Source organism: Pelecanus crispus, chromosome 14 (assembly GCF_030463565.1).
Source record: "Pelecanus crispus isolate bPelCri1 chromosome 14, bPelCri1.pri, whole genome shotgun sequence".
NCBI lineage: Eukaryota > Metazoa > Chordata > Aves > Pelecaniformes > Pelecanidae > Pelecanus > Pelecanus crispus.
This window is the reverse complement of record NC_134656.1, coordinates 6,753,338-6,771,491: the sequence shown is the minus strand read 5'-3', so window position 1 is coordinate 6,771,491 and position 18,154 is coordinate 6,753,338. Positions and strand designations below refer to the sequence as shown.

At 37.3% G+C, this 18,154-nt stretch overlaps 1 protein-coding gene across 1 annotated transcript; it reads left to right on the top strand.

The window, feature by feature from the left end:
• Positions 1 to 1,818: 1,818 nt before the first annotated feature.
• Positions 1,819 to 17,156, top strand: SPO11 (SPO11 initiator of meiotic double strand breaks). Its single transcript, XM_075721324.1, has 13 exons — positions 1,819 to 1,916; positions 4,492 to 4,605; positions 7,551 to 7,639; positions 8,273 to 8,339; positions 8,553 to 8,661; positions 9,291 to 9,377; positions 11,035 to 11,071; positions 11,294 to 11,403; positions 12,315 to 12,414; positions 13,747 to 13,784; positions 15,370 to 15,446; positions 15,650 to 15,761; positions 17,037 to 17,156. Exons 1-13 carry the CDS (start codon positions 1,819 to 1,821, stop codon positions 17,154 to 17,156), a joined length of 1,158 nt encoding a protein of 385 aa, XP_075577439.1.
• Positions 17,157 to 18,154: the final 998 nt, after the last annotated feature.

Below are 18,154 nucleotides of genomic sequence, written 5' to 3'. Positions count from 1 at the left end.
AAGCCTTTAAGATATTTATCTCCTAAGTAACTGCTAACACTCTCAGAATGACCGCTATCAGGCAGTCAATGACGATGATGTAGTTAGGAGCTGAAAATATGCTTTGGCATATGTAACTGCAAAGGTAAGAGCAGTTTAAATTCCTAGGGTTTGCTTTTTTTCCACCATCGAGCTGCCAGTGAAGGAGCCCTGATCTCTGCACTCCAAACCCACTGAAGAAACCGAGCGTGCGGTTCTTCTCCGGGAGCACCCGGGGCTGCAGCGGGGCTGTTTTGGCAATGAACGGCAACTGGCCACACACCCGTGCACTCTTCTGGCCTTCACGTCTCCCAGAAGTACCATGTCTTCTTTTTAAAATTACAAAGAGTTAAAACTTTCTGAAGTGAAAGAGCAGACTGGAATTTTCGTAGGAAAAGGTGAACGCCTAAAGATAACAGGTACGAAATGCACCAAAATGATCATCACATGTGGGGTTTCTTTTCAAATTTGCAGTCAGTCTCTGGCAGTGTGTTGCCCATTTGAAGTGATGCCCTCTGGCTGAGGATGCCACATGAATCATAAAAGTCTTGGTTCAGTCATAAGCCTTACAAAATTTAGCATTTTTTCCTTAAATCTTGGCTTCCTTGGAAGCCAGTGATTCATGACTCTTAGAATTGGGGGTTTATTGTTTGTTCAGAACACAAGGTTTTAACAGTGTATTGAGAAAGATTTGAAAACATATCCCAAGTCTATTCTAAAACTTCTGAATGCTGAAGGCAAATTATAAAAATAGTATTAAATTTTTAATCTCAATAGGAGTCGAATCCCATTTTGGGCAATGAAGCTGATTGTTCAGCACTTGAATTTGCACTGGAGCTTTCAGCTTTTTTGGCTTTCTTCCAGCTGCTGAGAACAGTTAGGAAAAGACATTTGATATTGAGGGAAGAAAATAATTGCTGGTCATTCAGAAAGGATGAGGAAATTATTGATGAGCCATTTGGCCGCTTTGGCCGGATTTATTCCAGTGACCCCGAGATGTGGTTGCTATGAAGTTTGTGCTCAAATATCTGCTCATGCACAGCAGCTCCAGAGGCAGCTTTAAGGTTCAGTTCCCAGAGAGGATGCAGTCAGTCAGGAAGGGCGGGAGAAGGTCCCTGTCAGTTAGGGTGGGCGGGGCCTCCTCCTGTCTGTTAGCAAGAGCAGGAAAAGCCATTGGTCAGTCAGGAAGAGCGGGGAAAGCCATTGGTCAGTCAGAAAGAGCGGGAAAAGCCCTCAGTCAGTCAGGAAGGGCAGGGCCAGCTCCTGTCCGTTAGAAAAGGCGGGAAAAGCCCTCAGTCAGTCAGGAAGGGCAGGGCCAGCTCCTGTCCGTTAGAAAAGGCGGGAAAAGCCCTCAGTCAGTCAGGAAGGGCAGGGCCAGCTCCTGTCCGTTAGAAAAGGCGGGAAAAGCCCTCAGTCAGTCAGGAAGGGCAGGGCCAGCTCCTGTCCGTTAGAAAAGGCGGGAAAAGCCCTCAGTCAGTCAGGAAGGGCAGGGCCAGCTCCTGTCCGTTAGAAAAGGCGGGAAAAGCCCTCAGTCAGTCAGGAAGGGCAGGGCCAGCTCCTGTCCGTTAGAAAAGGCGGGAAAAGCCCTCAGTCAGTCAGGAAGGGCAGGAAAATCTTGACTTTAGTTTCTACAGAAATTTTCTGCTTTTTCTCTCTGGCCCTATGCGTTGACCTCAGATCATGAGTTTAAAGTCCAGCATGCAGAATAGCCTTTTCTAGTTTCTTTGGTAATCTCTTTTGCCTCTTTTTTACATGGCTTCATCCCTTCCAGAGAAGTTGGATTGGTCTGCACCAACCTTCATGGAGGACCACAGTGCGTGTTCCACTGAAGTGCCAGCTGGGAACAAGGCCAGCTTCAGGGAAACGTGTCTGTCTGGTCATGACAGCCACGTCCCCAGGTAAAAGATGTGAAAAATAGCACCCATACTCTCTGTGGTAATGCTTAAGTAGGTAGTGCACCATTGCACCTAATGGGCTTGTGCAAAAGTGAAAAACATACTCCCTTACAAAAACATGGGGGAAGAGGGGCTCTCACACTGCAAACAGCATCTCTTTTCCCTCAGACCTCTCCAAAGTCTGTAGGTACAGACAGAAATACAGAAAACCGTGACAAAACAAGCATACTGAATTTCACTAACAAAAAACTCTCATCGGTTTTTTTAAAGACTCTTTGCACACACAGTATATGAGCCCTGGAGGCTAGAACAGACTGGGGGCATCTTAAAAGTTTTTTAAAAGGAAAAAGATAATGATAATAATGACTTGGAGAGTTCCTAGTCTTTGTGGCAGGGTATGGGAACCGCATGGCTTTAGCGATGTACAGTTCTGGGGTTTGGAGTGTATTAGTTTATTACATTGCAGATTTTTATTTGTAATTTTTTCTCTTGTGTATTTATATTGTTTGCTTGCTAAAGGTGCTATAATATTAATCTTTTATGCTATTAATGTTGAAGATCATTTCTTGTGCTATACAGAAACAAGTATCTACTCATGCTGCAATGTGTTAGAAATGATCAGGCAAACGTTGTGAGATATAGAGTGCCTACCCCTTCTCTGCTCAGATTTCACTGCTTAACTAAAGCAGAGTGAATTTTAAGTAGGCATACTTGGCCAGTATTGTATGTTTGCTTATTAAAATTCAGTTAATCTCTGCAAAAGGAGACAGAATATCAGCAGGGGGTACACAGAGAACTGCTGTCCTCTTCCTCCTATTTTGCCACATTTACAACTTCTGTTGGCCAATAAATCAGGAAATTGGGATTAGAACAGAAACCCGGACTTTGAAATTCTGCAGCAAACTTTGAAGTACATCTGGAATATTAGACAGTAACAGTGGACAGAACCAAATGAATAAGTAAAATATTTATGAGTATCAAAGCAATGACACAGGTTAGATTTCCTACCTACCTGCCTCTCCTTTCATCCATCTGCCCATACATATTTTTATTGTCTTCAACACTCTAATTTTTGTTATGTTGGAGGTACGCACCATAGTCAGCTTTGCTTACCTATTTTACTCTCACTGTTTGCTGCATTACACATTTAGCTCACCAGTCAACCATTTCCTCTGTGCTTACTAGAATTTCTATTTCGGATGTGGCAGTGAGATGTAGAATATTAATTAGGAGGAAGAGACTATGAGTCTGAAAGTTAGGGAATCTTGGACTTAATTACGAAACTATTATACAGTAGAAAATGAATTTACCTGTCGGCTGCATGACCAGGCCTTCTTGTATTAACAGCACTGCAAATGCTTTACTGTTTCACCTTTGGAAAGTCGTTAGTCTCTCTGTGTCCAAGTTTATTCATCTGGAAAACGTAAAAAAACCCTGCATTGTGTTTGTTGAATTGTTTAATATTATTGGACAAAAATATTAGTAATACTAGTAGGGTTTTTTTTATATATACACATACTATTACGAGTAACATTTTAAAATAAAAGGTTAGTACTTTCCAGAAATTGCTTTCAAAAAATTATAATCTAGTTTCAGCAGAATGAGGAGTAAGTGGAAGCTGAGCTACAAAATGGAAGAAACATATTCAGCTAGTAGAAGAGAGCTTTAATGACACTTCATTATTGTTTAAGGAGTCTCATAGCTAGGTTTTGAAAATCATTCTTGCTGATTTTGTAACAGTGGGATAATTCATTTTGTGTGGTATGCACTGGTATTGACTCATTATTTCTTAGTATATTACTTAATGACAAAATTGGACTTTGCTGATAAAACTTGGAGGTAAAGTAAGGTTTGTCTATTCTTCTAATTCCTACCTAAACTTATGATGGTATATAGTACACTTGCAATTTTAAGGACAGCTGAAATGTTGGAGTCAGATTGCTTATGAAAATAAAAAGCATCTGTCATAACACTCAAACCAGCCTACAGTTTTGCTGTAAGGGATCTGCTGCAAGGTTACTTTGTCTTTTTAGGTGAAAGATACAGATTTTATTCCTTTCACGGTGCATCTGTTGAGACTAAGCCTTCATATAATTAAAACCCTTAACAGTTTGTTCAGGGCAGCAGATCAAAAGGTTAACATGCAATGCTACAACAGGAAGTATTTGTACTCTTGAACATTTTTTGAATTTACAGCATTTAAAAACAACTTAGCCCAAATCATAGCCAAAGCCAATATTACATCATTTATAGTAAAACATTAATCATTAGTCACAAACCAGCCAGTTGGTCTGTACTTTTAGACGGGTAAAAAATTTGATGGCTTCAACATTGGATAAAAATGTACTTTTAATTGTGTCCTCAGTCATGCATCTGGAATGGAAAGTCAAAGATTTTAAGGAAACTGAACAAAACAAAATTAAAAACCAAAATAGTTCCTCCACATTTTTGAAACAAATATATCCTTGAAGCAGTTTTGGATTACATTATTTTTATAGAAGTGAGGATAGATGATCAAAACTCAAAGTAGAACTAGATTTTATCATGTGAACTGTATCATTAATTTTCTTTGTTTCAGTTCTGAAGTTCTGGAAGCAATAGAAAATGTTATTCAAGATGTACTTAAAAGCTTGGCCCAAAAAAAAGCACCTGTTCTCACAGTGGCTAACAGATCAGATTGGAGGAATATAGAGTAAGTATTATATATTTTGAAGTCCTGCCTTACATTACTATAAATACCATGAATATAAATTTGATTACGTAACTTCCAGAAAAGTTAATGTTACATAATTCTGTAAGTATTAGAATCAATAAATAATTTGACTTCTTAAAAAGTAACGGACAAATAAGAAGTAATGCTTAGTAACCACTCTGCATGAACAGGCATCAGGTATTAACAGCAGACCATAGCATAAGGGGGAATGTAAAACTACTGTAATAGGGGTTAGAAAGGAAAGGGACGTCCTATAAACAACCATTTTGTGGAAGCAGTAGAAACCAGAAATAATAAGTTGTGTTAGAGTGAAAAAATCTGTTTTAGGCTGGAAACAATTACTAGCAATTTCATCCTCCAATGCCTTTTCTGTGCTTCCTCTTTTCTTTTTCTCTGCTTTTCCTCATGCAATCACTTTCTTAAAATGACAGTGATAAACTTATCTTTTTGTTCTTCACAGAAGATGCATCTCACCTCTTCCTGTTGTATTTCTTGCCTCGTGTTGTGTTCTAAGTTCATTACCAGACAAATAAAGCAAACTGAGTTTCTAATACATTATTTAAATTTCAGATCTTATGCCAGTTTATCTGGACAGGATCAGAGAAAAAGCAACCTGTCCTCCTTTATAACACACTTTGTGATTTGCAGAAGTTGCTTGTGCAACAGTATTTTTCCTGAAACTGAGAGATTAATTGCTTTCCATAATACAGAAGCAAAAGGATAAAGGAAGACACAAATTTATTGCTTGCCCTGTAATAGCTTTGGACGTCAGTGGGTTAAAGGATATTTAGATCGGTAAGATTGCAGAGGTGCTTGTAAGTGGACACATTACAAACATTTGAGGTTGAGAAAGCATAGTAAACCTTCCATACGTAACACTTGGGTGGAATACTCCTTTAATGAGAACAATAAATTTCTGTCAATCAAAAAACCTGAGGGGCCTGAAGGTAATCAGTTAACTGGAAGGCTTGTATGTTCCAGGGAATTTAATGGTTTGTGTCTTGATAGTTTGACAAAAATGTTTCACTCGTATGTCTGTAAAATTAAAATACTATAAGAAAGTTTTGCAATTTTTGGCAATCTTCAAGGAAATGGCATTCCAAGCTAGAAAAACAAATGTGAGATGTTATTTGCCATCAGAACACATGGGGGAGAAACATTCAAATTAAAACAAGTTAACATCACAGTATGTTAAAAATAAGACTCATCAATCACATTAAAAAAAGCTGAACTGTTATTTATGGGGGACAAATGTAATCTCAGATATGCATTTCTGTTGAATAGTGACCTATATCCCACTTTAATACAGCAGTTTAAGAAGATTAAAATAAAAATAAATAGACAAATCAAAATAAAAACAGAATGACAAAATATAATATGAATGGAAGAAAATAGTCAGTGGGGCATTTTTTTTTCTTTTTTAGGCAGCCTTTTCATACCTAATCTACACAGCTAGAATCTGCTGGGCAGGAACTAGTAAAATGAGACAATGATTTCACTTTTGAAATGTTCCTTGTAAACATTTGTAGATGTTCTGAGAGGTATTTACCTGAGAATGATGTCAATCAGTGACAATGCCAGGCCTAAAGCAGTACAATCAGTTTCCATTGTCCAGCTGTATCTTTCTAGGAAGAGGAAAAAAAAAAAAAAAAAGAAGAAAAAAGGAAAGGGTGGGGGGGGAAAGATTTCCCATTACTAGAAAGAAGATTTTATAGAAAACTATTCTGCTGGGGTAAACACAATCCTAGGAAGAATTGCTGGATGTCCGATCTAATGCCAGCTTGCAGTTGCCTTTACAAAATACCTGTGGGAGCCACACTGCTCAGGTCCTTCAGCATACCGTTTTCTGAAAGGAGCGTTCTTTCTTTAACCTGAGAGTGCAATCCAGCAAAATGTTGATTATTCTTTTCCTCCCATGCAGTTACAATGTAGGGAGCGTGCAAGTGAAAGGCACAAATATCTTTTAAATGTTGCAGCACAAATGCAAGAAAGTTACTTTAAAGCTGGCAGGCAGATGCTACACTGTGCTGTGTCACTCTACATGTGTGTACCGTGGTGTGTTCTGCCACCCAAAGGATGCATGGAGCAAAACCTTTGACAAAGAAGTTTAGAAACAACATGTGGTTTTAGATAAAATTATGGCCATTTTACCATCAGTACTTTTTAAAGTACATACAAAACTCTGAAATGAAAAAGCATGCTTTAAAGACAGGACTGTCATATCATAAGTCATTAAAATAATTTTAAGGAAAATGAAGTGTCGTTAAGAAAATACCTGATTCTTTTGGTGAAATGTGCACCTTCAGACATGAAATGGTGAAACACGAAATGGTGGAGCTCATTTAGATTAAACAACTGGTTAGAGAATAGGATGGACCACATTTTTGTTTCCAAAAGTTAAGGGTGTAAATCAGATAATATTACTGTAATATGAAATAATAACACTTTTTCATACATTCTATGTCAGACTTGATTTGTATTCCAATAATGATTCACATTTTTTCCTGTGTTGGTTATTCCTTTGTTTTCATGCTAAATAATAATTGATGCTGATATATTAACAGTTATAAACACGTATAAAATATTTTTCTTGTCTCTACTTTTGTCTGGAAACATGTATTTTAGGTTTAATATCAGTCTTGAAGTATCTTGAGAAACTTTTGTGTTTTGAAGCCAATGATCAAATGGGGGGCAGGTCAGTAATGTTTTGAGCGGGTCATTTTGGCAGATGATGACAACTGCCTGCCTTTTTCCTTCAGCCACTCTGACTCCACCCAAGTTGGTGGTTTCTGTACTGAGTCTGAAATAGCACTAGCATATTTGATCATAGGAAAGGGGGCTGAGTCTGAATTACCTTGCAGAGAACAGTTTACATATACTCAATGAGTTTACAGGGTTTTTTGTATTTGTTTGCAATGTATCAGATTTAAAGATGCTGTAGGTCTACAAATGATACCACATTGTGCTACAAAACAAATAAGAAGTGACTGCCCTAGATCAGCACCAAAATTTGGTAAGTTAAAAAAGTCCAATAGCAGAATTCTTGTTTTTTCTTGTATTTTAGTTCAAAACTTTGTAAAAAAACCAACCAAACAACCAAACAAAAAAAAACACCAAAAAAAAAACCCCGTAAAAAAATATTATGCACTGTGTTTTAGAAGTGTATGGCTAATATAACCTGATATTATGGCCAGTCCTTCAGCTTTTCTTTTCTCTATTAAATTGTAATGAGTGACAGTGAAATCAATACAGCATTCTTACAGTTTCTACCCTCCCTGAATGAATATCAGCTGAAGGCACATTCAAAAGGTCTTCATGTAAAAACACCAGCCTTCTTCAAAAAGCTAGCTAGTAACAGAATCTTGGAATATGGACAATATGCTCATTTCTTTTTCTAACTCAGTCATTTAATTTCTTGGCCTGGATAGCAAGGCATACATTCCCTCACTTAACTCCGTCATATGTTTTATAATTATGCTAGAAATTATTGAGTCTATTGATTAGTACAGTAGTTTTACAGCACATTAAAATACATGCTTCAAAGTTTTATTCTATGAGACACAAATATGGGTCAATATAAAGACAAATTATTGTATATACATTTTTGAAAATGGATAAAATGTTTTTTAAAAATGTATCTTTTCAGCTCTGATGCTCAAAATATTATCTATGATCTATAAGATGGTGCAGAGCAATACTTATGCAACTAAAAGGTAACATACTACATTCCTGTAATTTCAAGTAAAGTTGTATTTTAAGGAAGTTATTGTGAAAAGCAGCCTGTCGGATGCAAACCTGTAGGATAATGGATTCCTGTACGTAAAATGCTTTAGGTTGATCTGATTATCCATGCCCTCTATAAAATTCTCACAAGCCTACTGCTGTTTCAGTATTATAATTACAAATACAATATTTTGTCTTGATAGAGATATATATTATTCAGATACACTACTGTTTGGTAGCCAAAGTGTTGTGGACAATATAATCAATGACATTTCTTGCATGCTTAAGATACCTCGGAGAAGTCTACATATAGTAAGTGGCTTACGAATGTTTTTGTCATTATTTCCAAATCATATAGATTAAACTGAAAGCTGAAGTACAAAGAAAAGTTATCAGTAGGAAATATGTGGTTAAAATAAAGTGTCATTTGTGCAAGTGAAACCTAATTATGGTTTATCATAGCCCTTGAAAGGTTTCTTTCTTCAGAGAAAATTCGTAGAGTTTGCTTGCTCCAAAGAGTTTGGGACAAACTGCCAGCTAAAATCACAGGGCCTTTTGCTGTTACCTAGTGAAGGCAGTGCTTAAACTTCAGAGTGCAAGACATCGGTTTAGCAATTTGTACTCAAATGATTTGCTAACTTGGGGGTTAAATGAAAATTTAAAGTGAGGCAGAGATGTAACAGCCTTTCAGATTTACTTGTATCTCACGCCTTACAAGAATTCCTTTGTATCTATAAATGCAGCTAACATTATTTATTGTAAGTACGCTTTTATATCCATGATGACAACATTGCTTAGTGTTTAAAAGGTTGATGGCAGTTGATAACTGTGTATTACCAGTCAAAACGCTTTTCAGAAGTTTCTTGTTTTGTTTGTGCAATATAGTAACATAACAGCATGTAACTTCCAATTTACTGTATACAACTTACTATTTTTTTCAGCTGTCTACAACTAAAGGTTTTGTTGCTGGTAATTTAAGTTACACTGAGGAAGATGGTACAAAAGTGAATTGTACCTGCGGTGCAACAGTATGTATTATAAAACAGCAACAGTAATTCATAGCATCTACCTTTGCATAACATCTTACACTTCTTGTAGCTCAGGTTACTGTATACAGTTATTATGCAGACCTGTGCTTGTGGCAAATTGAGACATTACAACCTGGGTGAAAAAAGAGAGAGAAAAAGTATTGCTCAACTGTACTGCAGTTCTGAAGCTCAGCTATATACTCACCAGGAACATATCCTTTGGATATGGTTTTTAGCACTACCTTCTATCGTGGGAGCCTTGCAGAGGAAGGCGTATTTATTGTGTATCTTAGGCTTTATATTACAGTGTTCTGTCAAATAAGTGCTCTGAATCAAAGAATCCTGAGCACTCTGAACATACTTTGTTTCTGTCACAATAGATTGATTTCTGGCAGAGTAAGAAAACAAGTCTTATGGCATGAGTTAACATACTCATATGGTCCTCAGTGAGCTGCTTCTACCACACTGGGCAGACTCCTCTGGTAGCAACAGCACAGATGAGAGACCGAACTGAGCCTCTGTAATTAGAAATCTCTTTCTAGCCCCAAATTATGTTCTCATAATGATGATACTCCATAAGAGTTGATATTGTCTTCACGTGCCCAGCACTGTACAACCAAAGTTATATAATACCAGGCTGTTTGGCCTCAGGATTATCACTTATACAGGAATTACAGACATTAGAAGGGCTTATTGTCAACTAATTTTATCAAAGGTGGCACTGAGCTAAAGAGAAGTTTCATAAGCCAAGAGCCAAAAGTGGTTTGAGGAGATGAGATTCAACTAATCTAGTCCTAAAAGATTTCCTATAGCCGTGCAGAGTATGAAAGCAGGAACAGAACTCAGACTTGCTGACTGTTGTCATGATTTCCTGGAAAATGTGTTCGTTGTAAGCCTAAGTCGGCAATTTCAAAATGGAAAGATAACCTTAACTGCCTACTATACTTTGTTTTTAAGCAGAGCGTAAAGACCCCTGCTATTAATGCTCTTCTACAGCTCTTCGTATTTTTATTTGTTGAGTTGTTCCACCCTGGCACCGGAGGTGATTTAGCAGTCAGAAGTAAAAACAGACCACACACTTCAATATATACATATGCTTTTGCCAAGTTCTTCCTCCAGTTCCTGTTTTCTCATCCATATGCTTGCCAGATTGAGTCAATCCTAATATGAGATGTAAAGTAAACATTACTATGTCTTAAAATTGTTGCTCCAAAATAGTTATAAAATCAGGTTATAGGTTAATAAAAGAAAGGATTTAATGGTCTTCCAAAAAGAACACTTAAATGTTTTAAGGCTGTATTAAATTTGCAAACTTCACACCAAGCTGACTTTTCTGCTGGCTAAGACAGATAAACAATTAATCAGGACATTGTTGTCCCTGTAATGCCCACATGATGAACAATCTTCTGTGACAGGAGCACAAACACGTTTGAAAAGCATCTTGTAACAGGAGGACACCTGCACAACCATACAACAGAGCAGGCTATGAATGGTTGAATATGCTTATAAAGAGCTGAAAATGTTGAGATTGATCTTGTATATAGAAGATGAATGGTTGTTTCAGGATGTAATTGTGTCCTTCATTACCTAATGTTGTTATTTTAAAATATATCATTTTCTCTATTTAAAATGATTAATCTCATTTTTGTTGTTTTAGGCAGTCACTGTGCCATCTAATGTTCAAGGAATTAAAAGTATCCTTTGAGCAAGAAATCTCGTTGTAGACTGAAAAAATTAAGTAAAAACAAAGAATATTCCAAGTTAAACAATGTTCTGGTAATTTTTTCTTTGCTTGTTGGCTCTGAAATTGAGTCATGAACACTGCTTTTGGCTCCAGAGCAGGTATTTTAGAGCATTTAGTTTTAATTGATTGGTGTGATGGATCATTTTACATGCAGCTAGCCTTAACAGAAAAGATTTAATCTCACATGCCAAATTTATGTTAATTGTAGAAAAAGATGCAACTTTTCAGAGACTCCTGGATGATGACTTCTGCAATAAATTGTCCCCATGTATAATGATTACGGTATGTATCTTACACTTCATATTGTCTAGCTAGACGTAAGAATTTAAATGATACTTTAGCACTGTAGTGGTGCTCAAACTTGGTCAAAAGACCATAATGAAATTAATATGAAACATGTCTAGTGATTTTTTTTTTCATTTTATTATCCTGATAGAAATACAAAAGACACATTCTAAAGACTTATTTACTTCAAACATCTCCGTAGAGCTTGGTAGCTTATCAACATCATGTGCTGCTGCAAAGTAGCTGCCCCACTGTCTCAGAAGGGCTTAATTGTTGAGTAACCTTTTGTCCTTCAAGATCCTAGGTTTAGCAAACCCAAGTGAAACAGAATTGGTTGATTTTGGATTGTACTGAGCGAGCTATGGAGCATGGAGAATTCATAGGAATGTGTAAATGGAATATGCATACCTACTTGTTCTGGGACAAATGTGGCCCACAATGAGGAAAAAACATATCCCCATACCTAAGAGACATAAGCATTTATACTATGCAGCAGACTGTCCAGTTATAGTCAGTCATAGCAAGAACTTGTTTTATATTGTTTCATTAGTGCCATAAATATTTTTGAGAAGAAAAAAGTGGCTTTTTTATACAAGCTTATACAGATACCAGGGCACATCTATACACCAACTCCCAGACCTTACAAATTAACCCCTTGAATAGAGGAACGTATGATATGCCTACAGTGCCCATAATCCAGCACTGCTGCTCCGCCGCCCGTTCCTCATTTTCTCCTCACAGAGCCAAAATACGACCATACAACTTTCCCTGCAAAATAGCTGCTAGAGAAATATTTCTGCCAGCATTTTGTTTGTGTGCTTGTTTTTAAATGGCAAATGTAAACACATATGTAGTCAGATATTGTTTTAATTAATTGAAAACTGTCTGCTTTTATTTTATTTCCTTAGGGAAGAGGCATACCGGATCTTAATACACGACTTTTGGTCAGAAAGCTGTGGGATACTTTTCAAATTCCTATTTTCACCCTTATGGATGCAGATCCACACGGTAAATCTGTAGAAGTTCAGTGACATAAAAGGAAAGCAAAATTTATTTAGAATGTCTTTTCTCGCTTTTATGGGAAGGTACTCAAAGCATAGAGATTCAATGCAATCAGAAGGTTCCTGATTTATGCAGAATATATCTAGGTGTACGGAAGGAGTTTAACTGAAACACCAGCACTGGCTTTACATCTCCATTGACTGTACCCTTACCCCCTGTGACGATTTGTTGTGCTTTGAGGCATTAATAAGAATCTTACCTTGTACCTAAAAAAGAAAAGCTTTTTTTACAGAATTCTGTAGCTCAGAATAGAGCTAGATTTTGAAAGTACCTGTGGGCCTAAAAATGAGGATGAAGATGAGGATAAGGATAATGGAATTTTATGATCCATTGCATGATTCTACTGATTTTAATGGGAATTAGGTACTTGACCACTTCTAAAAGTCTCAGGCGGTCCTAGCTATATCTTTACAGAGCTCAATACTGTTGAAAATGTTGCTCTGTCAAGAATTCCAGCTGTTGGCTATACTATCCCTTTTGTAAAATTAAAGGAAATAACAGGAACTTCTGTAAATATTGCTCAGTTTGGTATAAAGCAAAATTTTTAACTACATTATGAGCCTTAGGCCGGACAGACATGAAGAAAATAGTATGTTTGAGCAAAGTGAGTCTTTTATTAATTTTAAAGTAGTTCACATACACTTATCTTAATAATTCAGCACTCATGTCAATAGTTTACAGTAGTGAAAGCTAGAAACTACAAGTCTGATGCCAGCAGGAATAAAGTTAATCCTAAAACAAGACCATGACATTCTGGATGTGCTATTCTGTTACGTGAGCAGCAGGTCTGAAATTTCCCTCATTTCATGAGGCGTTCTGTGTACGTGAGTGTGTATGCCTTTGTCTGAATTCAGAATCTGAATTCACATACACAAAATGTAGAAAATCTCTTATGTATCTACACTGATACCACCTGAAATTAGGGAGATTACTGCAAAATGAGAAGCAGCTGCTCAAAGCAATAGTCTTCAGAGATACAGATTACACAGGATAAAGACAGACACTTTTTGTGATACATGTTGGACAACGTGTAAAGGAGCTGATTATCCTTGGTTTTGAAATGACTGTGCACAGATGCTGTGAAACATTTAATTATATATTGTGCTCAAATTCTGATTGTTTTGACATACTCTAAAAATAACTGTAAACCATAAAGCACCTCACTAATCATAAAGCCGTAACTGTTATGCCACAAAACTGAATTCTTAATGCAGTCTTCTTAAACATGCCCAGCATGCAGATAAATAGACACTTGACATTTGGTATTCTGCAACCTAGGTGTAGAAATAATGTGCATCTACAAATATGGATCTGTGGTGAGTATAATTCTTCCACTTCACATATATTGTATTGTAGCCCAGCCTTAAAGCTGGAATGTATGAAATGTTATAGCCTTTGTTAGAATGGTTACTGCTTTTTATCATTTTGTTTGAACACAAAGACAGTTTTTAGGCCTTGTGTATCTGCAGAAATGGCTTCTTTCTGCAACAAAAAGAAACTGGATAACAATGACAGGTGTTTCATTTAACTATATTTCAGTTTTTCCCTGCTGCACAGGCAGTTTTCAGGAAGTCCAAATAGCAAAGTATTCTTGATTTTGCTTTGTTTCTGCCTTAGAAGAGAAATGAAGGCTGGAGGGATCTTGGGAGGAGGAGGACATAACTTGTGAGATGGGTGACTCTCCACAAAATCATGTTATGTTGGTAAAGATTTTGGTTTGGGGTGAGAATTCACTTATGGATACATGTCTTAGCATGGAACATTATGGAAGAATAGGCAAAGGGAACAAGAAGGCATTATTATACTGCTAAAAGACGAGGTACAGGAAGGCAATATGGAAGGCAGGCAGACTAATGTGACAGCAAAGGGCAGGAGCAGATGGGCGAACTGTTCAGTAGAGCAATGGAAAAAGAATATCCAAAGTTTAAAAAAAAAAAAAAAAAAAACAACCCAAACTTTAGAAAACCATCAGACATTGATGATGTCAGAGTTCAAATATATGTCATAACATATGCCTCAAGGACATCCAGGGAGACAGAACACCCAAGTTTTCAGGTGAGCTGTCACGCTTCCAGCTCTCCTACAGGGTGTGTAAACTGATAAAACACCATCATCCAGGATCAAGTTAAATTGTCAGGTTCCTTTGAAAGTTCATTTTGTTCAATTACAGAGCAACAGGTGTATCAAATGAAACTAGAGTATGTCAAGTTCATTACAAACAGTGGAGGTATTCCTTTATACAACATGTAATTTAACTGTGATACTTTGCTGTAGGGTGCTGTAGATGACAAAAGTTTTCATGGATTCTAAAAGCAACCCGACAAAATCAAGTATTACACCACCACCACCACTTCTGGCTCAGAAAGTTGGAGTCCCAAACCGTTGGGAGCAGGGGGAGTATTCTGAGAAGTATCGTTAACTGTGTATTTGTTTTTACACTTTTCCCTGAGATATTTAGTGTAGCCACGATGAACCTTTGTTTGGGCTATTATATGATGTGGTACTTTCCAGCAGAAAATACAAGAAATTTCCAGATTTGATTGTCATTGCTCATCCTGGCTTAATTTTTTTTTTTTTTTGGCAATCAGACTCATATTGACTGTAAAAAGTTGACTGTATTGATTGTAAAAAACAAAACAAAACTATTCAGACTAGACCAGCCTAAACTGGACTAGTCTAGAATCTGTCATAAGCTGAAGGGCACAAGTCTTTGCGAAGGAACGGTTTCCAGCAAGGGGATATGGTAAGCTTCAGTTGCACTACTTTCTCCTGTACCATTCTGATAGTGAAAATACCTAACTATCTTTGTAACAAAATCTGACCATGACCTTGGAAGCCATGTATCTCAAATAATTTAAACTAAAAGTCACTGAATGTTATAGTTGACCTTTCTTATTTTAGTCAATGTCTTTTGAGGCCCATCATCTCACCGTTCCATCTATAAAGTGGCTTGGTCTCCTTCCATCTGATCTTGAGAGGTTAGTTATTTCCCCCAAAGAAACAGAAGTATTCTTCTGTTTCATAGACAGGAAATCCAGTCTGACCTAATGCACAAAAAGACAACTGACATTTAAATCCATTATTCTTTTAATATACTATTTTGGCTTAATATAAAGAAATAACTTGGAATAAGTATTTTTTGAGTATATGAGAAAAATTAACAACTTTATTTTCCTTTCAGATTAAATATACACAAAGAGGTCCTGATTCCTTTTACAAAGCAAGATGAAAATAAGTTAGCAAGTATACAAAAGAGACCTTACATTGCTTGTCAGCCAATGTGGAAAAAAGAAGTATGTATAAACCTACTGTTTCCTATTTCTTACTCCCCACAGGACAAATCCTATTGTCTTGCAATCCTGTTCCTCTTTATGATGACAAACTCTTAGTATAGCAGAACCAGTAAGGTTTTGCAGCCCTAAAAGAAGGCAAGATTGAGAAAGCCCCTGCCCACTGTCTGTCTGAATCAGTGGGCCTTGATGGCTCACGGGCCAGGACTGGCAGCATTTTAAGCTTTCCTGCCATTAGCCATCTGATGACCATATGCTGTACATGGGATTTTACTGCTTTCCTAAATATTACAGAATATATTAAGTCTTTACAAGTAGGGGAATGCTTACAGCAGTTACTTACTCAGTACTAGGCCTCTAATCTCACTGGTAGCTTTTAAACCACATATCTCAATTCAGGCATATATCACGTGAAATGGTTAGAAAGGAAGAAAAGGTATTGTGTGTGCCTTCTCCTTCCTGTTTATACTTGTCTTAGAAATCGTTGGTGTTACTGTGAGGGTCGGACTAGAGAACACATGAACACAGAGTAAAATGAAGCTGTCGTGGTTTAGCCCCAGCCAGCAGCTCAGCACCACGCAGCCGCTCGCTCACTCCCCCTACCCCGATGGGATGGGGGAGAGAATCAGAGGAGTAAGAGTGGGAAACACTCCTGGGTTGAGATAAGAACAGTTTAATAATTGAAATAAAGTAAAATAGTAATGATAATAATAACAATATAATAATGATAATAATAATAATGATACACGAAGCAAGTGATGCACAATGCAATTGCTCACCACCCGCCGACCGATACTCAGACAGTTCCCGAGCAGCAATCGCTGCTCCCTGGCCACCCCCCCCCCCCCCAGTTTCTATACTGAGCATGACATCATATGGTATGGAATAGCCCTTTGGTCAGTTTGGATCAAGTATTCTGGCTGTGCCCCCTCCCAGTTTCTTGTGTGCCTGGCAGAGCATGGGAAGCTAAAAAAGTCCATGACTAGCATAAGCAGTACTTAGCAACAACTAAAAAACATCAGCGTGTTATCAACATTCTTCTCCTACTAAATCCAAAACACAGCACTGTGCCTGCTACTAGGAAGAAAATTAACTCTATCCCAGCCGAAACCAGGACAGAAGCTCACTCAGCTCAGTGACAGGGCTTTTGCAGCACCGTTTCCAGTAATACTGTACATTTCTACACGCACATCCAACATGAGTGATTCTTATTTAAATAATTACCTAACCCTGGATCAGGCTGTTACAGCATCACACATTCATTTGTTCTTCTTTTAGCTGGAAATTATGGCAGCATCTAAACTGAAGGCTGAAATTCAAGTTCTAACTTCTCTTTCATCAGATTACCTTTCCAGAGTCTATTTACCAAACAAACTGCAGTTTGGTGGATGGCTATGAATGCTTGTTCGCAAATGAAATATTTTTCTTGAGATTGATTTATTTTGTTGACTGCTTTTGGAAAAAATGCAGAGACAGAGGAGTGTCCTTCAGCTTCTTGTTATGTTTCTTTATCACTGTATCTAGATTATCATTATCTCTTTTTCCTCTTTCAAACCGTAAGAGAAATTACAATTCTTTTACAGAATACTGTTGCTTCCATTCTGTGGCTTCTGCACTGTAACAAGGCCAAATGCAATGGTACATACATAAAAAGATAATGAGATATGTTCTTTCTGGCCAGAAAATGTTAAGTTCAAATATGTATCAAGGAATTGCTTTTTTGCATTTTGATTTTTTTAAGGGAGTAAAAGACTTTGTGAACAATTTATTGCACACGCCTCCTTTTGGAAATTATTTTAAGTACAGCATTGTGGCATTTGGTGTTTGCTGTAAATTTAGACCTAAAAGTCAGAGATAATTCTTCACTACTGCGTATCTCAAGCAGCTATAAATGTTCCAGCAACCAAATTACCATTTGTCTTCAATGAACAAGTAACCAAGCAGATGTTACTGATTAAGAATTTAATAAACAATCCTGTTAACGATGCACATCATAACAGAATCCCTTGTTCATTTTCTTTATTTAGCTGGCTCTAAAACAGTAAAAAGGAGCAGGGAACTGTGGTGATTAAAGCATACAACAAATTTTATGTGAGGAAACCAAATTGACCATACAGAAAATACTTCCAAAATTGATCTATAGTCATCAGCATGGATCTTATAGATAATATTTTCAGTACTTATCTACTTGGGTTTTTTACTACTGTTCCCCTAGTATTAAACTCAAAAGGAATTACAGTTCCTTTTTATTTACTGCACTGTAGCAGTGTTACTACCTACTAGTAATTTCTGGCGTCCAGGTGCACAACCTCGGCGCAGAACGACTCAAGGCCGCTGGGCCAGCAGCGTCAGGGCAGCGGGCAGGCGGCAGGCGTTACCGCAGCGGCGCAGATCCA

What these genes read in the sequence shown, in the direction of transcription:
- SPO11 (XM_075721324.1), top strand. Translation starts at nt 1,819, where the DNA reads ATGGAGGACCACAGTGCGTGTTCCACTGAAGTGCCAGCTGGGAACAAG. An exon ending in ATTGTACCTGCGGTGCAACA is followed by an intron (nt 9,378 to 11,034) that starts GTATGTATTATA and finishes TTGTTGTTTTAG; the next exon opens with GCAGTCACTGTGCCATCTAA. An exon ending in TCTACAAATATGGATCTGTG is followed by an intron (nt 13,785 to 15,369) that starts GTGAGTATAATT and finishes TTCTTATTTTAG; the next exon opens with TCAATGTCTTTTGAGGCCCA.